Genomic DNA, 24,463 nt, shown 5'->3' with positions numbered 1-24,463 from the left:
CAATTGTCGTTTTAACCTTATCACCAACTGTTGTCGTTTGTAACTTATGATATATATATATATATATATTATTTTGCTCTTCTTGTTATTGTTTATAAGGGTCCGTTCGGTTCGTTAATTCGAGTTTTTAATTCGAGTAGAGATGTGATGTTGTGTGAGATGTAGCAAAAAAGTTAGATGTGACTGTTTCTGAGAGCTTTTTATTGTAGCAGAACTCGAATGAGCGAAATGAACGGGGCTAAAGTTTTTCTGTTTTTGACTTTGTCCTCATTTGTTGTTGTTATGGTTTTTCTTTTGCTATTTGGTAAGGTTCTGTCGTTTTCTGTGTAATTGTCGTTTTATATTTTTGTTGTCATCTACATCAACGTTGTCGTTTCTACTGTATCCTCTTTATTTCATGTTCTTATAATTTGTTGCACTTTATGATAACACGCTTTCTGAGTTGTTTTGTACTTGTCGTTTCCATGTTTTGTCGTTTATTTTATTTTTTTCAATTTGTTTATATCTTAGTCTATTTTCTATCTGAAAATGGCTTTATAATCTCGTTGTTCATTCTATCTGCGTCGTTTTTATGGAGTGTTGGCTTATGTACCTTGCAATGTCTTAAAAATAAAATTGCAAACAAATCTTAGAAAATGTAAAACATTTGACTAGTACTAAAAAACAATGTTAGAGATCTCATGTCTATTGACAAACCTTTGTTATTTGTTATTAATACATATTTTAAAATTGCATCTCCGGATCCAAAGTAAAATTCATTTATCACGTGAGTTTTTCTTTCCCGCTAACTTGGAGATTCAATTATCACGTGAGTTGATATCAACATAACAATTGAATTGAGATCTCAAGCACTACTCAAGTACTCAACCTTTAAAGGAGCTGAGGTATTCCATTTCTCTTTTCCACGGAATGCCCATGCTAAAGCAGCCAAAAGTCACCCCAATCCTCTCATGTATCAACAAACGGTAAGAATAGGCAGAAAATAGCATTAGTGATGTATAGACACAAGTAGTGATGTAAAGACACAAGTTTAGCTAGTTTGAGGATGAAGTGCAAAGATCTAGAAGTTTTCCGCTCAAACCTATGAAAAGAACACCCCCTTAGAAGTTCGGGGACTTAAGTGCCAGCCCCAGGATAGGTTAGTGGACTAATGATGCTACAATGCTCCGCCTATTGCCTTGAAGTTTGACAAAATAAAACGGACTCAACAAAAATTGGTAGCAATAGAAACGATTATCAAGACTTTGACAAGAAAACGCATTCGGAAGGCCAGAACTTAATACGAACAAAGTAAACTCTATTTCATTCAAACACATAATCGAAAACAAAGAAAAATCTACAGGAATAGTTAGCTAGTTTTCATCATCGAAACATGGATATTACTTAAAAATAAGATGTGTACCAAGAAAATAAATGATGTATTTGAAGCTAAGCTGGGGGCTTGTACTTAAAAATAAGATGTGTACCAAGAAAATACATGATGTATTTGAAGCTACGCTGGGGGCTTCTTGTTGAGGAAGAAGATCATCAGATATTGATACACGCCTATGGCCCAAAATGCAGAAAAGCCAGTTCCATAAGCCCCAAGAATTTCAACCTTGCATGACCAACTATTGATAATGCGGATTAAGACGCTCAATTTTTTGACTTCGAATGCTTTACAAGCCAATCAATAACTGTATCAATATTCGTAGAGTTCTTACAAGAAATCTCTATCAGTAATTGACCTGAGTCCCCTGCGCAGAAGAAAACCTGCCTCAGTTCCAGGTATAAGAAGCAAAATCTTTCATAAATGCAGTGCTCAGAAACCTGACTTTTGGCTTTTGCTGCACGTAACATCTGAATTTCGGCTTTTGTTGTATGTTGACGACAAATAAGAAAACAAAAAGTTTGGCAATGACTTTTAAGTAAATACGGAGAAGAGACTGCATGCTCACCCCTTTTTTTTTGGATGATCGATAAGCCACCCAAATCATATTTTCACATGCTACTATCAACTTACATTTGTTCTGTCAGGCCCTCTTTGGACAAAGCTCCTGGTTTGTCAATTTTGCTGCCCAATACCAGCAATGGAATACCATTCAGTGAAGGTTTACTCAACAGGTCATGAAGTTTGCTTTGGAGACCGGCAAGTTTTCACAATCAGCAGCATCCGAAACATAACTGCAACATGCAAAAGTGAGGCCAGAAATTGTTGGTTACTCAAAATTATAACACCACACTAGTGATCCGAAATCTCAGTGATTACAATATTACAAATAACATAAAAGGACCAACATGTTAAAATGCCTTGCAGTGAAAGTCGAGGGAAAAAGTGGTATAAAATCAACAACGATATGGATCAAAAATAGTTATAGTCATACACAATAGCTGAAACTGTGAGGCAGTATCTTTCTTACATACTGCGGAACCTTGGCTGTCCTCCAAGATCCCACAACTTAATTGTCACGTTGCCTTTGGTAACTTTCTTCATATTAAATCCTACCTGCAGACAAAGGGGATAATTATAAGAGAAATTCTCTCATGAAATCCTTACAGGTAAAGACAAAGGGCATGTAAAGATTCATTGAGAAAAACGAATTACCGTAGGGATCATGTCTTCACTATATCCACCCGTCTTGCAAATAAGATTCAGAAATTCGAATCAAGAAATCAGCACCAAAAATAAATAAATAAATAAAAATGAACAGATTTATCTGTCACATCTTTAAATCCTTATTCCACATTCCAGGAATCATCACACCAAATTACTAAGAAAATATGTTAGAATAAATACATGTCTCTATTAGTGCAGCCTTAATCTCCAGTAGAAATCTCTAAGATAACGAGCATGTTGAGTTATTGTCTTCCTTAGTCAAATCACAAGATTCTTGAATGATGTGTTTTCTCTCTAGATGGGGAAGAAGAAAAACGGCCAAATGATTTGACGTATTGGGGACCATAACCTAGTTTCTTTATATACTGTCCCATTAGGCTCCCATTAAACCTAATTTGGTCAATATTAGGTATCCACCCATTTAGCTCATACTTAGTTAGGAGACTATTGGGCTCTCCACAATTAGACCACTTAATTAGCCTAATTAATTAAATAGCGTTAATATAATTGTTATAAATATGTAGTCCAAAATTATTATTAGGAAATATAATTTCCTAACAATCTTCCACTTGGATTATATATAATTCCTGACACAATTATATCATACATTATTCCTTAGGCGCACAATTATATTAGCATGGGATCATGGCGGCTTTTGTCACTATCAAAATGCAACTAAACCTTCCATGGTTACCATACAAACATATTCAATGACATAGATTGAGTATTGATGAGTGGCATGGAAATTACATGTAATGTGATCTCCAACATGCTTATTTCCAACTGGTCATACTTTATTCTTTAGGAGATTAATCTGTAATTTTCAAAACATACTGCAAAAATTGCAAACAGAAAATTAACACATTCCGAGGGAAAAAACTATAAAATTGTAAATCCATCTCATTTATTCTGCAGAAAATAAACAAATAAATGTTTATGTCATAGAACATCTAAAATTAACTCCCACTAAACCTCAGTATCCTCAAACAAAATAACACACATATGAACAGTGTGCTCGTGAAAGGCCTTAGGCGTTAAGCCCTTGGTTATCGAATCTGCAAGCATGGAGTTTGTCCCTATGTGGTCTATCGAAATCTGACCCTTCTGAGCTCTTTCTTTAACAACCAGATACTTGTTGTCAATATGCTTTGATTTCGTACAGCTTCTATTGTTATTGAAAAACAACACTGCCGATTTGTTGTCACAGAATATCTTTAACGGCCTTTCAATACCATTAACCATACGCAGTCCCGTGACAAAGTTTCGCAGCCACATCCCATGATTAAATGTCTCATAACAGGCTATGAACTCTACAGCCATGGTAGAAAAAGCTATGAGTGTCTGCTTGGTACTCTTCTAAGAAATAGCTCCTCCTGCTAACATGTAAACATAGCTTGACATGGATCGCTTATTGTCTTGGTATCCAGTAGAATCAGAATCAGTATACCCGATGATCTCTAAACTGTCTGAACTCCGATAGGTGAGCATGTAATCATTTTTTCTCTTCAAATAGCGCATAACCCGTTTAGCTTCTTTCCAATGATCCACTCCTGGATTATTTAAGTATCTGCCCAATACTCTCACTATAAATGTTATGTCGGGACGAGTACAAACTTAAGCATACATTAGACTTCCTATTACTGATGCATAAGGAATCTTTCCATTTTTTTTATCTAAAGTTCATTCTTGGGGCACTGACTGAGACTAAACTTGTCTCCTCTAGCTACGGGCGTATCTCTTGATGTACAATTCTTCATGCCAAATCTATCGAGAACCTTTTCAATATAACCCTTTTGTGATAACCCAATGATACTTTGAGAGCGATCTCGTAGTATATGTATTCCTAATACAAAAAAGGCGTCACCAAGATCATTCATCTCAAAATTCTTAGTGAGAAATTTCTTAGTTTCGTGCAATAAGCCTATATCGCTACTGGCAAGTAATATGTCATCGACATATAAAATCAGGAAGATGAATTTACTCCCACTAAACTTGTGATATACACAATCATCGACCACATTCACCTCAAAACCATAAGAGGCGATAACTTGATGAAACTTGTGATACCATTGACGGGAAGCCTGTTTGAGACCATAGATGAACTTCTTTAACTTGCAGACCATAGACTTTGAATTTCCAGATACAAAGTTTTCTGACTAGACCATATAAATCGTCTCATCAATGTCGCTATTGAGAAACGTTGTCTTAACATCCATCTAATATAGCTCAAGTCTAAATGAACCACAAATGCCATAACTGTCCTAAAAGAGTCTTTCAAAGAAACCGGAGAGAAAGTCTCTTTGTAGTATATGCCTTCCTTCTGAGTGAATCCTTTGGCAACTAGACGAGCCTTATATATTTTGATGTTACCTTTCGAATCCCTTTTGGTCTTAAATATATATTTACAACCTATGGGTTTCGTTCCTTTAGGCAACTCGACAAGATGCCAAACATCATTATCTTTTATGGATTTCATTTCATCCTTCATGGCATCAATCCACTTTTGAGCATTAAAACTCTATAAAGCTTATTGGAAGTTGATAGGATAATCTTCCCCTAAGCCTAAACCATCTTCATGTTCTTGGAGAAAGACGACATAATCATCTGGAATCGCACTTCTCCTTTTTCTAGTGGATATCCTTAATGGCACTTCTTGAAGTTGTTGAGTTTGCTTCATAAGTGTTGTAGGGGGAACCTCATTGGTGTCTTGTTCTGGAACAATGTTAGGAACAAGAGCCTGATCATTGTTATTTTGTACTGGAGTTGCATCTTGGACAATGACAGGAATAAAAGTGTTCAGCATATTCAACAAAATAGCAACTAACGGTTCTTGAGTCCACTTTCTTTTCATTTGGCTTGTAAGCCCTTACTTCAGCTGGATAACCCCAAACATGTAAGTGCCTAATGCTAGGTCTTTTTCCTGTTCATAGTTCATAAGGAGTTTTGGTTACTGCTTTGCTTGGAACCCTATGAAAGATATAAATTGCAGTCTTTAATGCTTCTCCCCAAAGCGATTCAGATAAAGAAGAATGACTAATCATGCTTCTCACCATGTTTTATTTCGTCTCTCAGCAACACCATCCATGCTAGGCTTACCTGATATTGTGTATTATGTGACGATTCCGCATTCCTTTAGGAAGATAGTGAACAGTCCTGAACGTTGTTCTCCTGATCCGTCATATCTACCGTAGTACTCACCACCACGATCAGATTTGACTGCCTTAATTTTCTTGCCTAGTTGAAGTTCAACTTCGGCCTTAAATTCCTTGAAAACGTCCACTGACTGTGACTTCTCATGTATTAAGTATAGGTAGCCGAATCTCGAATAATCGTCTATTAACGTAATAAAGTATTGTTGATCATTCTAAAAACCTGTAGGGAATGATCTACAAATATCAGTATGAATGAGTTTTAAGACATCTTTGGCTCTGTCGGCACCTAATTTCCTTATGTTTGTCTGTTTCCCCTAAATGCATTAAACATAAATCTAAAAGTCTGTCAAGTCTAGGGGACCAAGAAGTGCATTATTCACACGCCTTTGAATTCTTTGTTTAGAAATATGACCTAAACGCTTGTGTCATAGGGTGATAGAATTCTCATTTAATTTTCGCTTTGTACCTCGTGCACTAGTGTGCAAAATTTCATTATCAAAAGTAACAGTATCAAGCATATAAAGATTATCAATTAAAGAACCAGTACCAATAACATTTGAATTATGAAAAGGACTAACTTTATTATTTCCGAAAGAACAAGAATAACCAGATTTGTCTAAACTAGAAATAGAAATTAAATTATGTCTAAATGATAGTGCAACAAAAGTCTCAATCAAATCCAAATAGACACCAGTCTTTAATAATAATCTAAATGTTCCGATAATTTCTACTGGAACTTTCTTGCCATCGTCCACAAAGATAAATCTTTCAGAATGTGAGTAGTAGCACCAGAATCTACCCACTAAGCATCTTTAGGTACATAAGCCAAATTAACTTCAGAGCAAACCATAGTGAGTGTCTTACCCTTCTTTTTAGGCCAAGCGGCGTACTTGTAACGCTCTTTCTTCATGTGTCCTCCCTTCTTACAGAAATAGCAAGTGAATTCCTCATCCTACTTCTTTACTTTCTCTTCTGCTTGGGTGTTCCTTTTGCAGTATCCTTATCTCTTTTCTTTCTCTTATTCTGAGAGGTGGATGCCAAGTGAGCACTTTCAATCTTATCTTGCTGAAGTCTTTCCTCTTCTTGCACACAATGTGAAATGAGCTCATTAAGAGTCCATTTGTCCCTTTGGGTGTTATAGCTCACCTTAAATTGATCGTATTGTGCAAGAAGAGAAATAAGAACCAAATGCACGAGCAAGTCCTCATATAGCTCTAACTTTAGTGCCTTGAGTTTCCCAGCGAGATTAGACATATCCATAATGTACTCCCTTATGTTCCCCTTTCCTTTATACCTCATGGAAATGAGTTTTGCCAAAACATTACTCGTTTCCACCTTTTCATTCTTGGCAAACTATTGCTCAATTTCTTTGAGGAACTTCTTGGCATTAGTGCTCTCAGTAATAGAGCCCCGAAATGCTTCCAAAATGGAGCGTTTCATGATCATTAGACTCATGCAGTTAGAGCGATCTCACTTCTCAATTTTATCCGTGTTCGAATTTTCTGTAGTGGAAGTGGGTCGCTCGATCCTTAGCGCATCGTCTAAGCCCATACAGCTGAGAACGATTTTCACGTTCTCTTTCCATATCTTGAAGTCGTCCCATTCAGTATTGGGATTATATTTATTTGTGCAGAAATATTAGCAGCAGTAGCAGAAACTGAATAGAGAACAAAATAAAACAACATACTCACAATCAACATTTATGTCATACATGACATAAACAAACAATCTGAAGGATGGTGGGCCCATTTCAAGATACCTAACACAAAACTGATATTTAGTCTTTGGACAAGAAATATCAGCTTGTAAGTGGCACTCTCCGCGTAGTAATCAAATATTGACAATAAATCCTGTCAAACAATAGCCTTCCTTTGGGCCGACTATTGTTCACATGGAAAACCATCTAATTGTCACATATTTATTACCACAAGTATACCCATTATTTGGCCAATAATAACCTTCCTTTGAGTCGATCATTATTCACATAAATAACAGGTATACTCATCTTTATATTTTAAAATAAATTAACATCCACAACAGATGTTACTTTGGCAACAATATTATTTCAATCAATTTATTTCAAATACAAGACAATTAAGTGTAATAATAATAAAATAAAATAAAATAAAGAACTAAAATTTCATTTTCTTTAATTGAATCTTTATATTTCTTTAATTAAGTTACACTTAATTTCTTAATGGGTTAAAAATTGCCTAAAATCTCCAAAATTGAGTTTAAAACAAACCCAAAATTGGCACTTATTCTTTTTTATGGCTGCAGGTAATAACCTGCGGCCCTTACTTCAAATGCACAAGCCCAATCGGGCATGTGCTTCCCTTTTCTGTCACGGGCCTGAAATGGGTCCGTGTCCTTTTTTTTTCAGAAATAATAGAAAATAAGCCAATATGAAAAGCTTAAGGAAGTATATATGCAAACTTTTAGTTATAAAAATTAATAGGCCATAACTTGTCAAGTTATGGTTCATAATCAAATAAGTTATGGACAAACTTGTCAAGTTATGGTTCATAGCCAGACAAGTTATGGACAAAAACCGTGATTTATGGACAATAACTTGTCAAGTTATAATTCATAACCAGACAAGTTATGGACGAAAACAGTAATTTGGCCTATTTATTAACTTATGTAAACTATTGGCCTATTAATTTTAATTCATCTCAAGTCTTGGTCTATTTTCTTTTTTCTCCCTTTTTTTTTTTTTGCAGTTCCGGGCTTTAACCTAGAACTGTGGGAACCATAGGGTCGCGATTGCGACCCTTCCCCAGATCTGGCGGCTGCTAGGCCACCACTTCATGCAGCCGCGGTGGTACACCGCGACTGTCCTGTCACCGGCGCGGCCAGAGGACTGCGACCGGTCGTCCATAGTGCCCGTGGCGGCAGATACGGCCGCCGGCCATGAAGAAGTTTTTTTTTCTTTCTTTTCCTTATGTGGTGGCCTTGGCCGCCGCTGTTCCTCATCCCGTCGCGGCCAGCAGGCCGCGGCTAGCTCGTTGGCGCGGCCCAATGGCGGCGCCCTTGTTTCCTCAGCGCTGACGGCCAAGGCTGCCGTGAGACACAATCTTCAATCCGAAGAAGAGAAGAAGAAAGAAAGGGAAAAACAAATTTTCCAGAAACAACCGAAAAAAACTTTTTAATAAATTTCTTTTACCAAATTTCCTTAATTCCTAATTTTCAAAAAAATCAATTTTGTGAGTAACAATTAATCCGAAATTATTCAACAAATTTTGATTAAAATCAATCACCAAAAATTCATATGATTATCAATATACATGTTTTTTCTCAACAAAATAAAGCATATCATAAATTCCAAAGATAAAAGCAAAATCATATGAATCAATCAGCATGATGTTTAACCGGAGATATTGGAGATGAAAATTCTCTCAATAATTTAATGTGATGACCGCTCTGATACCACTTGTTGAATCTTTAAATCCTTATTCCACATTCCAGGAATCATCACACTAAATTACTAAGAAAATAGGTTAGAACAAATACATGTCTCCATTGGTGCAGCCTTAATCTCCAGTAGAAATCTCTAAGATAACGAGCACGTCGAGTTATTATCTTCCTCAGTCAAATCACCAAATTCTTGAATGTGGTGTTTTCTCTCTAGATGGGGAAGAAGGAAAACGACCGAATGATTTGACGTATTGAGGACCATAACCTAATTTTTATATATATTGTCTCATTAAACCTAATTGGGTCAATATTGGGTATCTACTCATTTAGCCCATACCCAGTTAGGAGACTATTGAGCTTTTCATAATTAGACCACTTAATTAACCCAATTAATTAAATAATGTTAATATAATTGTTATAAATATGTGGTCCAAAATTATTATTAAGAAATATAATTTCCTAACATTATCAACTTACAGCAATCACATTCACAAGGGATGTTTTTCCAGCATTTTGAAGGCCTATTAGAGATAACTCCATTTCTTGCTTGAAGAAAATACTGAATAATATGGAAAGGACACACAAATTCATAAGTAAATTACTTAGAAATCAAGCAAGATATTGTCACTTATCAGTCCCAAACAGATTGGGAAAGCATGAGAAAGTGATATTTACAATGATTCATATGTTATACAAATAGCGAAGTAACTTAAAAGTTAGTCACAAACATATGTAAGAAAATTTCAATTGTATTCAATATCCAAGATTCAAAGTTACTAACTTTTTTTTTTTTTTTTTACTTTAAATGTTTCTATCACATTTTCTGAAACCAAACTAAATTAAGAAAAAATCAATTCACAGTTTGCTGAACAAAACCAAATTGAGTCCTCTATGGCTCTATCTGGTTTGTGAAAGACCAAAACAAAAATAAAGAAAAAGTGAAATCAAAGGTTTGAGGTTTACGTATTTTTGGATAGAATTGAGCTAAGTTTTGGCTGATAATTATACATCTCTTTGCTCAGGGCAATTGACAATATAGTGAAAAAAAAAAACTAAAATTTGATATGCATTTTCCTAAACTTTCTCTGCAGCCAAACAGACAAAAACAAAACAGAGCTTTGTTGGGATTTCTTAATGATCTAAACATGCTGCTAGCAAAGCTGAATAGCAATTAGATCAAATGCAGAACTAAAAGAAACATAATCACCTCCGGCCATTGTGTTCTCGGTGGGCAAAAGGAAAAACTCGATTTCGGTTCTTCTAAACCTCACTCAATCTCTCGTTAATGGTGTATATTTTGCTGAATGGAGATTACAGGTTTAGGGACCTAAACCAAGGTGATCTGTCTCCTTTTATAAACTCTGCCCATCATAGAGTCCTTCTCCGTGCACCAGACGTAAGCAACAATGGGCAACTGAAGATGAACGTGTATAAACACGTTTCTAACATGATGGAGGATATGGACCACATTCGGTAATGTTACCGAGTTTAACGGAAGAGAAAAATCCAACAAGCTTTACCTTCGCAGGCAATTGAGAAAAGCTTCCCACAAACTCATTGCGAACGAGCACGATAAAAGAATCTAAGACAAGAGAATGAAAATTTTCTCGGGTTTTCTAATGGAATTCAAGTAATGCTCAGAGAAACTTCTGGGCCTTTTCCAATTTCTTATTCGAAATCAGAATTATACTAATTCCTCAAAAAAAAAAAAAAAAAGACAAAATGAAAAATGTTCGGCTGATTTTACCACGCGCATAATCCGCAGTGGTGTGCAGTCGTTACTTTTTCTTTTGAGAGTCCTGTGGAAATATTACTAATGCGTGATCTCACGCGCTAAAGTGAGACGGAGTGTAGTTTTAATGATGACGGAATGGAAGTTGGAGAAGGGAGCAGAAGACGACACCGTTTTTGTTGTTAAAGAGGCAATGATTTTGTCGTCGTACGACCAATGAGAAACAGTCGAGCTGGGTGACTTTTGTCGTTTTGAACCAAACGTGAGCTCTTTAAGTGCAAAAAAAAAAAAAAAAAAAAAAAGTTAATTTGATTTCTTATCGCCCGTTTATCTGTAGTCCGTTTAAGATTATTGACTGCTTGTCAATAAAAGTTTTGCAAGGTAAACACCCTAATGAGTAATGATACTTCGATTAAAAAAAAAGAAGAAGAAAGATCCTAATGATACTATTACTAACACTAACAATGCTTTACCCCTAAAGAAACTAACAATCCTTCTGCAAAAAATACTACTCATGTTTAGTTGTTTGTGTTAGAAAACATTAATAACAAAAATATTTCTTAGAGAATATAAAAAGGAAAAAAAAAAGATTTACTCCCAGCCAAAAAAAAAAAAAAAAACCATGTTCAATTATGATTATTTAACTACTAAATTATTATTTTAGGGAAAAAAAATACTACAAATTAGTTTGCCGTCTCATTTTTTGAGGAATAACTATAAACCATGTTCGTCATAGCCGCAATGTGCTAATTGGGGGAAAAAGAATCATCTTGAAAACTGACTTTTAAGGATGAGCATTAATCATGGGTTCAAAAGAATTCACCACAAAAACACACCAACTCAAGAAAACACAAGATTCTAATTTTTTTTTTATTTTTTTTTAAGATACAAAAACAAGTAAAGACATATACAACGACAAGTTTTCCTCCAAACTTATCAAGCACAATATCCTCAATGTGTAGGCAATTAAAAACACAAGCAAAGGTTTAATAACGAGTTTATTACAATTGATTTAAGAGTCAGTCAAACCATGTTCGGATTTGAGTCGAAGTAGTTGCATTATAGGTAGAATCTATATCAAGGTGCCTTGGTATGATGTATGAGCACATTCTTTTCGCGTTGAATAAGTGAAGTCACCAGAAAGGAAAATGGCTACCGCGAGGCCAGTGTCAATAAGAGGGACCTCCACTAATTTGAGCCCAAGCGCGCGGTGGCTTGTTACAAACAACCATGTCAAGTATGAGCGAACTCAGTTAACAGGGAGATAGGCCGCCATGGATGGTAAAAAGATACGTATAAAAAATGTCCCACGTAATACAATTATAAGATAATTAGTGATTTATAAGTCCTTGGGTTCCCTCGAGAATTTGAGCCAAAACCATGACCCAACGGGGCAGTCCATGTGGTAGTGGTACAAGTGTTTGGCACATCATTTTCCACCCAAAAGCCAATCAGAAGCCAATACAAGTGTGAGCCATTGTGGCCCACCATCCATCGGCCAGAGACAGAACGAGGAAGCATCCTAGAAGCAGCAGAAAAACAACTAGTAATCAAAATCTGGTAAAGTGCAAAAATCCTAGGTGTTATAACCGATGGCTTCACTCGCTGTCCCAACACTGACTACAGCTACTACTTCTTCATCAACAATGTCAATCATCACTTTCAGTTTTTAGTTTTCCTCTCTGCTGCTCTGACTCTGAACTTTAATGTATAGTCGTGATCACTAGTCAGGTATTGTGTGTGTATATATTTTGTGAAGTATAACGACGTTTCTTTGATCAATTGTTTCTCGATCAAGTGCTATTTATTTTATGGCCATTCCCATTTTGACGGAGATTTTCGAGGGGTTGAACCTGTTCGTTTCGACGCTATGGGAGCTGCAAGAAATGCGCTTTGCAGCTATATTCGACAACGTCACGTCTGTGGCCTTTACTGTTATCTTGGCCTCAGTTTCTTGCTTCCTAGCTATGAGAAGACCGTGATAATGTCACGATTACTTCTCAATATATCTGCTCTTCTCTTGTTCTCATCTTGAGTTTCCGTGTCTGCAAAATAATTATATACGCCGTTTTTTATTTGTATTTGGAAGTAAAAGAGCTTGGTTTCATTTGCATTTGTTCACTCTTGAATGCTATTTAGAGCTTTTACAACATGGTTTTACGTTAACAACTTTCTGCGTGTTGTTGCTTTTTCTTTATTACCACTTCTACGACTTCACTACAGGAGGATTATAAGTTGCACCAATTCAGCGCCCCATTAGAGGAACAAAGAGATTCTCATTTTGCTTTGGTATTGGCTTAACTTATTTAAATGCTGCTCATTGGTTCAATCAATTTAAATGAAGAGAAACGGCTGCAGCATGGAAATGTGCATAAAGAAGCCTAAAGAGGTAGCTTAAGTTTAGTCGCTAATTCTCCAACCAGTGATTAAAAGTTGAATTGTTAAACAAAAACAATATGTGTTTTGCACTTTGTTTTGATTTATGTTGGAAATAATGACTACTCCCTCCCTATTCGTGAGTTCAAGGAGCCTCGAACGAAAGTTTTGAATTTAAAAGTGGAAATGGCACTGAAGATAAACTATCATAGCTATCGCCTTGTATCATTTAAAAGCATTCAGATTCATGTATGAGTTCTATTGTCCTTTGAAGAACACAAAACAAGCAGTATTTCGACGGTTCTCTGTCTTTCCCTTCGATTTTTTTAGCTAACGGTTTTGGAACACTCTAAAGGCTTTTGAAAATTAACAACATCAATTTTGAATGAATGGCGTAGGGTAGAAACTGTAAAGAGATCTGAGTAATTCTAAACTGTTGGCACAATAAAGCTAGTACCGCCACTTTTGAATAAATTACTTTTGCAGTGAGCATTATGATATTTCAGGTATCAATATGACCCTTAAAACTCAGAGTAGCTGAAGAGCTGGTCAAAGGGTGCTTTACCATTACATTATAATCTCCATGAAATAGTGAGAGATTTAAGAATCCTTTTCTATCTGTTCTGGTCTCCAGAGTCCCAGATTTCTACCCTTTGCCACCAGAGTATTGTCGAAGTTTAATTTTGCCAGCGAAAGCTGTGACATTGAAACGTGCCGGTTCTGGATCAGCAAACATAATTTTGCCTTTCACAACAGCATGAGAATAGCCTGTTTTTAGTATGACTTTACATTTGTGGAGAGGATGGTTGAGATTCTCTTAAGAAACATTCTTTACCTTTCATTTCACTTTTTAGTTGTCTAAAAAGACAAAGCCTTTAATACTGCTTCAAGAAGCTAGGACTCTTACCTGATTTGGGCCTGTTTGCACGCTCACTTCTGTAAGCCATATTAGAAGTCCTCTTGTATCCATGTCTACTTGTCTAGAGCAGATATCATGTAAGCAATGTTTGATTGACTTGAACCAAAGTAACCTTGCAACCCTCATCTTGCTCAAAGTTTAGCATTTTATCTCCACAAGTTTCTTGTGGTAGTTAAATGGTTTCGGGGCCTTACCTCCGCTATATCCGATGGTGTTATACTCATTTGTGAACACGGTTGTCTTTGGATCAAGCTATTGAGCTCTTTGGCAGAATCTTGCATAAGCAGTTTTTCACCAAGTTTATCCTCAAAGAAGCTGAAATGAAGATTCTCATTTACAACATCCTACGCAATTAGCTTTTTCTCTATATCCAGAGACTACAGAGTTGATTTGCTTTACTGCCGGGTTTTGTAGTTCATCAGGGTAAAGGGATTTAACCCAGGAAGGCTTAAACTTTGGACAGTCCCTACCTAAACTCGGTGCTGTACCACTCCATGTCATTGTTGGAAGTGCTAGCTTTGAACCCTGATGCAAACCAGTTTTGGTTGGCCCTTCTTGTGAGGATATTTTGATTTATTCCACATCCAAATAGGAAGCTTTTTGAGTCTGCTTGATGGACACTTTAGCGCCATCCCGTGGACGTTTCTTTTTTTTTTTTTTTTTAAATTATTTATTGCGTGAGTTACTTGGAATCTCACCTTGCTCCTACTCACCTGCATTGTTTTCGATTAGTTTGATTCATCAGAGTTGGTCATTGATTATGAAAAGGATTACAATTCTCTCTGTATATCCTTGTTTCTTGGTCCACTAAATTAGTTTCTTGAAACATTGCCTTAATCGGTTAGGACTAAACGAAGTTGTTAGAATGGAGTGGATAAAGCAGCTGTAGTAATTGATTTTGTTTAGAGACACTTGAAAATGTCATTTTGATGGACAAAGAAAAGCCATCATAGTGGACAAAGGATATGCATTCTGTGAAAAGGATATATACTTCATTGGTTGGTTACTCAATAAGAATAGATTGCTGAAAATTTCCATTTTTTTTAATGCTTTGGTCATGCTGGGATCTCCACTGCCTCTTGGTGAATGGTCAAAGTGAGACACTATCCACCCATATTTCTACTTTTATATTCTTGCTCTACAAATAACAGGGAGAAAGCCAGTCAGTTCAAAGGGAAACTAAACAAAAACTTTAAAACTTCCGAACTAAGAGAAATTATTTAGTGAACGGGTATACAACGTCATTTTATTTATGTAGTATACTTGTCTAATGTGAATGTATCATTTAAGCATTTTCATCGTATTAACTTTTTACGCTTATGTTTCTCTTCTTAATTGGCATTATATTAATTGTTGAGTTAAAAATGTCATAATTCTTTTATTTTAATCAATTAATTTTAAATAATTATTTTTATTTTTAAAATACTATTATTCAATTTCTCTACTTTGTAATACGTGCCTTGCTTAGTTGTTTTTTTTTTCTTAACTTAAAATGCTGAATGAATGGTGTACTCGCTGAACCTTTTTTTTTTTTTTTTTTTTTTTAACTTAAGTTGCTAAAATGGTTATTTCTTCTTGTAATATTAATTCTTCGGAAACTAAAAAAATTGTTTCACAATTCAAGTGTTTATTATAGTATTTTTTTTTATAAAAATTTAAATTTAATTTTTTTTATTATAATATCTTTTTTCACATAAATTTACATTTTAATTTAAACGTAAGAGGCTCTCTTTGCTTGGTTGGCAGACGTGTAGTTATGCTCAGTTGGCACGCGTGTAGTTTTGCTTCCTCTAGCTTGATCGACTCTTGATACTAGTAAAGTCATACAAGTAATCTGGATTTTTTTGACACGTGGAAAAGTGGGACAATAATGAAACTGTTGAACCGAAGCATCTCCAACCCACGCCAAATTGGTGTGGAAAAGTGGGTTTGCCGTGGAGAATTTTCTCCAACCAAGCACCATTTTTCACGCCATTTTGGTGTGAATGGTGTAGAAGTGAATAGTGGAAACTCAAATTTGGTGTTGCACTATTCACTCAACACCAAATTTAGAATATAGCAAGGAATATGAAAAGAATATAAAAAAGGTGATAAGAGAAATATACATGAAATATTCTTTTTAGTGTTACCGTTTCTTCTTTATTCTCTTTTTAAAGCTGTCAAGTCATCACTTATCCTTAAAATTTTTATCATTTCTTATTAAAAAAATTCTTAGACAGAGATCACAGTTTTCTTTCAAGATCCTTTTTTTTTATTTTTATCTTGAATTGATTTTGAAAAAATATCATACTTCAGCTACTTTAGATTTATTGCAACATTATCTTCAACTCCGTCACCTGAATCGCTTTCAGTATCGGCAACATCCGAAATTTCCAATTGCGACAATCTATTAGCAGTAATGTTGTAAGGTAAAATGTCAAACTCTAAATTAAATATTGTATGGGCTCACACGTCATAAATAAGAGCATTAAATAATCAAATACAACTCAATCTTAACTGCTACGTTAGTGGACAATTCTCTTAAGAGTTGACTGTTAAAAAGAAGTGTCAGACATACGAAGGAAATCGACTGTTCTGAAAGGATACAAAGGACAATATGAGGTCGACTGTACCTGCAATCGTAGGCGAAGAAACTTTTGGGAGCGTTTACTGAAGTCAAGGCTACACAAGAGATAATATTTGTGAGATTTGCTCCAAGATTTGCTATTTGTAATTCAAATATATGAAATTTAAATAAGAAAACCGTCCTGATTGATTTTAATTTCTATCTTTTGGGAAACTATTCCAAACGATAAGGGATTTTAATCTCTATCTTTTGAAAAACTATTCCAAACATAAGGGAAATATCTCTGAATTTGAATAGGAAAATAAGGAGGGGCGGTGACCTAAGGTATAAATAATGGATTGTAGGTCAAAAAATTCCTAAGTCTTATTCAAAGCATTAGTTCGCGTAATTCCTCCAAAGATAGTAAAATTTCTCTCCTACTTACAGTGGACGTAGCTCTCAAATCGAGAATGAACCACTATAATTTATGCGTGTTTTTGTTTAAATTATGTTTTAGCTCATTTAATTAGTGCAAATCATTTAAAAATTCGTTATTATTTTGTTAAATAATTTTCAAACAAGTAACAAAATAGAAACCAGTGTTCGTGCAGAATAATTTAGGGAATGTTTATTTTCTGTATTTTTTAATAATTCTGAATAATGATTCATAATTTTATACAGTATTTTTTTTTATAAAAAATACATACAAAACGAAAATAATTCTGAATCTATGAATCAAACGTCCACCTAATTCTACATTACCCCCAAATTAGGCAATCTCTTTATATCTCTTGTGCGGAGGAATGCGCAAAACGGTTTGTGGATGCAAGTTTTCAAAAGTGGACTTACATCAGCTCTCCAAATTTCGGTGTCCAAAACATGATGTTTAATCAAGTAAAGTTATTTAGCTTTTTAATTGATTTTTTTTATGCTTTAATATTGTTTGAGTCCATTGAATGACATAATTTAGGTCTCATTCATTTCGTCGATTCAAATTTTAAATTTAAATTTTGTTACAGTAAAAAATTTTAAAAAATAATCACGTTTAATTTTTTTATTACAATAAAAAACTCTCACATAAAATTATATTTTAACTTAAATTAAAAATTTTAATCAGTGAACTAAATGAATCTTTAATTAATTAGGCATAAATCCAAAAAAGTGGTAAGGTAATAGAATCCGTATAGTTTCTTTTTTTCTTTTTTTATTTTTGTGATAAATAATCGAAAAATAAGAAAAGGAAGGTGAGATAATAAATAATCTGGGAATAAAAGAGATTGCCTATCATCAATAGTACGACATATCTAGATACAATCTTTTAGGAGCCACAGTGCTCCACCACTTCAAATGATGGAGACAAGAGACAAATTTACCCATTACTCTGAGTGAAAATGATAAATTATCTGCCAATCAAGAAGAATGGAAATAACTTAAATTTAAATTATAAATTTTATTATAATAAAAAATTCTAAAAAATAGTTATATTTAATTTTTTTATTACAGTAAAAAACTCTCATATAAAATCATATCTCAACTCGAATTAAAAACTCGAATCAACGAACTAAACTGGCTCTAAAACTTTAGATATATCAAAGCTTTAAACATTACAGGTGCATTTGAAGCTCATTCTAAAATGATTTTATTTTTTGTATGAAAATGAAAATGAAAACATTTTCAATCTCAGACAAAAATTATTTTTAAAAATGTGTTTGGTAGTTTTATTAAGAGATTATTTTTAGTGTAAAAAACTCATTAATGTCTCTCTCTCTACTCAAGAGAGAAGAAAACGAAAACAAAAAATGAAAAATGACTAAAATTTATTTTTTATTTCTCTCTCTCAGTAAACTAAAAAATCATTTTCATTTCTATTTTTTATCTTTATTATGCCAAACGCCATTTTAAAAACGTTTTTATTTTTTATTTCTCAAAAAATATGAAAAATAAAAACGGAATCAATTCTAAACACGACCTACAATTCAAAGATATTCACAATAACTAGAGTTAATGTAACAACTGAAAGAATTAATAAAATTTAATTATGTTAATTGTAATTTATTAATGTATCTAAGATTAATTTTTTAATTAATCATGTCATTAAAAATTTTAGGAGTTATTCTTTTAGAGTGTAACTTGAGTGTAGTTTTTGAGTTGAATTTGAGTTATAACTTGAGTTGAAGTTATAACTTGAATAAAATTGAGTAAAGTTGAATAAAGTTAAACTTAAAAGAACATAAACTTAAATAAAATTAAAACTCAAATTATCTTTTTTTTAATTTTATAGATAAAAAAACATTAATTATTTCCAATTTTAAATTCATTTTTTCTCTCTAAATACCTTCTCATACTTTTTCTTTTCTTTTTTTTGTCTTTTTCTTTTCATCCTTTTTCTTTCTCTCTCTCTCCTCCCCTTTTCTTTTCTCTCCTCCCGCAGGTCCACTCTCCCTGCTCTCTGTCTCTTTCTTTCTTTTTCTTCTCTCTCTCCTATGATTTCTAACGCCGGCCTCCCCTCTCTCTTTCCCCTTCACCGGCGCCACCCACCCACTCTCTCTCCCTCTCTCACCAGCGTCCTTCTCTCTCTCCCTTGCTCTCTCTCTCTCTGGTTTGTTCCTGACGAAGCTGGAAAGAAAAAAGAAACAGAGGAAGCAAGACTCCTCAATCAATTTGAAGTAAGATTTCTTTAAAAACCCACTCTTACATTTAAATTTCTAACTTGAAAAAGTGTGATTTTAGTTAGATTTGATGAATTTTAATTAGGGTTTAGATTTGAATAAATTGTAGTTGAACTTAGGTTACATTTAGGGGTTTTCAGTTTTTGAACTTGTTTGAAGTGTTTGGAAACTAATTTCAGCGATTTCCTGAGAATTTGTTTTGGAACTGAACTCAAAATGTAGATTTTTGATATTTTTCTTATTGATTGTCAAACTGTCGGGGTATTGCAGAAATGCTTTAAAAACTTGTTTTAAAACCAAATTTCAATGGGAAACCAAACTAACGGATTTAGTTCTAATTTTCAAAGAACTCCAAGTTGAATTATGAAGTTGTTTGCAAACTTTGGATTTGAGTCAATGTACACTAATAAGAAATAAGTGTACATGATTGAACATAGATTTGTTTTAAAGGTGAGAAATAAATTCTAAAATATTGTTTTAATGACGAAGCTAGCAGTATGATCGGACGTGGAGCTTCAAGAATAAACGATTAGACAACGTGAAGTTATCCGTAAATTAAATTGTCAAGAGGTAAGATGTTTTTATCCACATCCTTATTAGCATGTTTTAAATATATTGGCCTATGAAAACGTTGTAAAGATAAAAATGCATTTGAAATTATTAAAACTTAAAGAATAGTTTTATATGGTATTTTCTTAAAAAGATTTAAGAAATGGTAACAACGCTGATGGCCTAGAAATCAGGATATGGAGATCGTATCTTTAGGGGCATGACCCAAAATCCGAACGGGCCACTACGGTGGTGTTTGACCATGCAATTGTTGTAAGTAATTTATCATTAAATTACTTGCTGGTGCTTGAAACAGGTAATTTAAGTTTATTTTCCTTTCAGAAAAAGGATGTTTGGTTTCGGATGACATGTTCGGACCCTGAGCTTCTATTTATTTATTCAGTTTTATAAAATTATATATTATTGTGCATTTCGCTCACTTTTCTTATGTTTTAAATGTATTTAAACATCTCCAGAGTTAGCGGTTTAAATTTACAGCATGTCGAGTGGATGTCAATGGATTGAAGGCGCGAGATTCGAAGTGGTTAGTTTGTTTCGAATTTACAGTTTTTAATTCTGAAATATACTGTATTTTTGTAGATAAACTGTATTGGTTGACATTCTTTTCAGAGTTGTACTATTTTTCTTAGATTTTACAGACTGTTTTAAATATTGTTTGTTAAAAAAAGACTCCGGAGCAATATATTTTAATATTCATTTTGTGAATATGTATTTTTTTGGATTTTGTTGATTAATCTCATTTAATTAAACTTAATTTTTCCACTAATCACGGTCCCATCTTTAAAGTCCTGACAGTTAAATATTTACCATATTCTTGGATTATGATAAAGTACGCATTAGAAAGTTCATTCAAGTAGAACAGTTTGGTTACAAATGATCAGAAAAACACTTTTTTCTATGGTGACATCACCATGACTGTAAATGAAAAACACGAGATACTTTTTTCCGAATCTTAACTGATTTATTATATGTGAAGGAGAAAATAAAGAGTGGTATAATAACTTCCATATGCTTATTATAATCCTTTTGGCCAGAGCTTATGATTGAAGCAAAAATTTGCAAAATCACCTATTCATGAGGGAGTGAGCCATGTGGAATTCGGTGATAAGTTTGAGAAATATGGTCAACAACTAAAGCGTAAAAAGCGGTCTCAAGTCTTGCTATAACTATTTCTAGAGTGGCCAAAGAAGGTTTGATTCACAAGGTCAGAACATCCTATTTTTGACCCATTCAGGTATCCTTATGAAAAAGACCAACAAGCCTTTTGGAGATGGTTCAATGGTGATGCGAAAGGCAAGTTGACCATCCGATGCGGGCTCGCTCTGCAAAATCGACATTTTTTTGAGATTATGTTGCGCAATAGTGCTTATATATAGTGAGGTAAGCTATTACTCTTTTTTAATTATCAAATATATATCTTCTTTATAAATTATTAATTATATTTGTTGATTTACTTATCAATTGAATTAATTTGTATTTTTACAGCACGTGGATGAGATTTTATATTTGTTCAGGAAACGGATCGATAAGTTTCCTGATATCTTTCCTAAAGATATCTGCATTCTCAGTGATTGTTTTTCCCAGGCATTGTGTGCATTAGACAAGGATACTGTCAATCTAAAGACTAAAAATTTTAAAATTACTGCTCAGATGAAAGACTATTATAAAGGGACTAGGCCAAGTAGGAGAAGAGATTGGGAGGGAGTTAGTCATTTCTACGTATCATGGAACTGTTTAAACCGCCATTGGATATTACTTGATGTTGCTGTTTCATCTTGGATCGTAACAGTCTATGACTCGGTTCTTACGTATTGTTCACTTAAGGATATGGACGATTCTGTAAAACCATTTCTTAAGTATTTCCCCTTTTTGCTTAAGAAGTCTGAGAAATTCTTAAGCTACAAGGATAATTTCAAGTGTTGATGATCTTAGCACAACCAAAAAAAAATACAGTCCCTATTAACAGAAAGACGTAAGCTGTATTTACATTTTAGTTTTTTAATAAAAACTAGTCTCTTGTTACCTTTAAGCTTATGTGTAAATTTGTTTAACATGGGTGACTGTGGAGTTTACATGTTAAAGACATTAGAGATGCTCATAGCTGAAAAGTGCAATGAAGAAGCGCAAAAGTACCTTAACGACAAAAGGATATTAGATGTTAGAAAGTTTTACGCGGTTAAGCTCAATGCTAGTAATGCAGATCCATAGTTGATGATTAATATTATGTCTAACATCTAATATCTTTTTGTCATTAAGGTACTTTTGCGCTTCTTCATTGCACTTTCCGGCCATGAGCATTTCTAATGTCTTTAACATGTAAACTCCACAGTCACCCGTGTTAAATAAATTTACACAAAAACTTAGAGGTAACAAGAGGCTAGTTTTTATTTAAAAACTAAAATGTAAATACAGCTTACATCTTTCTGTTAATAGAGACTGTATTTTCTTCTGATTGCGCTAAGATCATCGAACACTTGAAATTATCCGTGTAGCTTGAGAATTTTTCAGATTTCTTAAGCAAAAATGAGAAATACTCAAGAAATAGTTTCACAGAATCGTCTATATCCTTAAGTGAAAGGCACGTAGAAACCGAGTCATAGACTGTTACGATCCAAGATGAAACAGCAACATCAAGTAATATCCAATTGCGGTTTAAACAGTTCCATGGTACGTAGAAACGACTAACTCCCTCCCAATCTCTTCCTACTTGGCCTAATTCCTTTATAAAATAGTCTTTTATATGGGCAGTAATTTTAAAGTTTTTAGTCTTTGAATTGACAGTATCCTTGTATAATGCACACAATGTCTGGGAAAAACAATCATTGAGAATGCATATATCTTTGGGAAAGATGTCAGGAAACTTATCGATCCGTTTCCTAAACAAATATAAAATCTCATCCACATGCTACAAAAATACAAATTAATTTAATTGGTAAGTAAATCAACAAATATAATTTATAAAGAAGATATATATTAATTATTAAAAAAGAGTAGTAACTTACCTCACTATTTATATAAGCACCATTACACAACATAATCTCAAAAAAGTGTTGATTTTGCAGAGCGAGCTCGCATCGGATGATCAGCCTGCCTTTTGTATCACCATTGAACCATCTCCAAAATGTTTGCTGGTCCTTTTCATAAGGATGTCTGAATGGGTCAAAAGTAGGATGTTCTGACCTTGTGAATCGAACCCTCTTTGACCACTCTAGAAATGATGATAGCAAGGCTTGAGACCGCTTTTTACGCTTCAGTTGACCATATTTCTCAAACTCATCACCAAATTCCACATAGCTCACTCCCTGATGAATAGGTAGAGTCATATAAGAATGGTCATCTCCACTATCTTTGAATAGTATATAAGCAAAAACCGATCGAGGCACATGAGTAATCTCAGATTATTGAAATTGTAACTAAGAAGAGATTATTGAAATTGTAACTAAGAAGAGATTATTGAAATTGTTACTAAGAAGATTGAAGTTGTACCACTTTTATGTAATTTATTCATCACTGTACGCTTTCGATATTTCAAGTATCAATAAGAACATGGATATTTGATTGCGGTTTATCTTTTGTCACCCTTAAACTCATAGTGGCTGAGGAATTGGTTAAAGGGTGCTTCACTGTTACACCATAATCTCCATGAAAAAGGGACAAATCTATGAATCCTTTATTGTCTGTTCTGGTCTCCAGAGTCCCAGAATTCCATTCTTGAATCAGCTCGTCTACAACATATCCGGCCGGAGTATTTTCAAAGTTAATATCCGCGAGAGTTGTGACATTGAAACCTGCTAGTTCTGGACCTGCAAACATGATTATGCCTTGCACCGCAGGGTGTGAATAGCCCTCTCTAAGTATCTCTTCCAAGTACTGAGCCTGCACAGAAACAAGTTTCAGCCTTGTGGCATAACCGGTTCTAACTCTCGTACGAATTTTTTTGGTACATGAACTGACATAGCAAGGGAATTGATCATCCTCAATTGGTAAGTACAACTTTTTATTACTAATTGATGCGATAACTTCTTAAAGACCTACCTATATAAATGATGACACTTCATTTACCTTGTCACTTGGTATTTAAAAATGAGTACACGAGTTCAGCTTGTGAAGCCTCTTAGACATATAGCAAAATCTCATTGAAGTTGAAATATAGCAAGATTTCAGAGTATTTTAAGAACAAAACTAATATAATCAAAATAATTACTAAGTAATTATATAGTATAAAATGTGACATCATTAAAATATTCTGAAAATTTTGCTTAAATTTCAATTCCACCATAGCAGTTTTGTTGTTTTGTGTAATTTTTACTTATTCTGAGTAGTATATTATTGTTTCAAATAAAACTATTCACCTGATTTGGGTCCTTAGCGACATCCACCTCTGTAAGCCAAATGGGAAGTTCCGTTGTACCTAAATTGTCTAAAACAGATCTCATGTAAGCAAGGTTTGGTTGATCAGAACCAAAATGGCCTTGCAGCCCTATTCC

The 24,463-nt window shown here is 34.1% G+C and overlaps 1 protein-coding gene, 1 long non-coding RNA gene and 1 pseudogene across 3 annotated transcripts in view; 1 reads left to right on the top strand and 2 right to left on the bottom strand.

Annotated features, from left to right (window-relative positions):
- Positions 1-1,408: 1,408 nt before the first annotated feature.
- LOC112090544 lies at positions 1,409-10,806 on the bottom strand (annotated as a pseudogene).
- Positions 10,807-19,198: 8,392 nt separating this feature from the next.
- On the top strand, positions 19,199-20,647 carry LOC112090545. 2 transcript variants are annotated; one of them, XR_002901694.1, is made up of 3 exons: positions 19,199-19,403; positions 19,896-19,976; positions 20,432-20,647. It is a non-coding gene; the product is annotated as an uncharacterized LOC112090545 (long non-coding RNA). The 2 variants fall into 2 exon arrangements; XR_002901693.1 differs by lacking the exon at positions 20,432-20,647 and adding an exon at positions 20,150-20,235.
- A 1,742-nt stretch (positions 20,648-22,389) lies between these two features.
- Positions 22,390-24,463, bottom strand: part of LOC21388536 — a gene marked incomplete at its 5' end in the record, with an annotated part of 3,851 nt that continues 1,777 nt past the window's right edge. Inside the window, 4 exons of the mRNA XM_024162104.1 lie at positions 22,390-22,881; positions 22,979-23,278; positions 23,523-23,852; positions 24,329-24,463. The exon at positions 24,329-24,463 is cut by the window's right edge and continues 678 nt beyond it. Of these exons, the coding sequence (XP_024017872.1) occupies positions 22,390-22,881; positions 22,979-23,278; positions 23,523-23,852; positions 24,329-24,463 (1,257 nt within the window). The remainder of the gene's footprint in view (positions 22,882-22,978; positions 23,279-23,522; positions 23,853-24,328) is intronic.

This window comes from Morus notabilis, unplaced genomic scaffold (assembly GCF_000414095.1).
Source record: "Morus notabilis unplaced genomic scaffold, ASM41409v2 Scaffold722, whole genome shotgun sequence".
NCBI classification, from domain to species: domain Eukaryota; kingdom Viridiplantae; phylum Streptophyta; class Magnoliopsida; order Rosales; family Moraceae; genus Morus; species Morus notabilis.
This window is presented reverse-complemented; position numbering and strand designations above follow the sequence as displayed.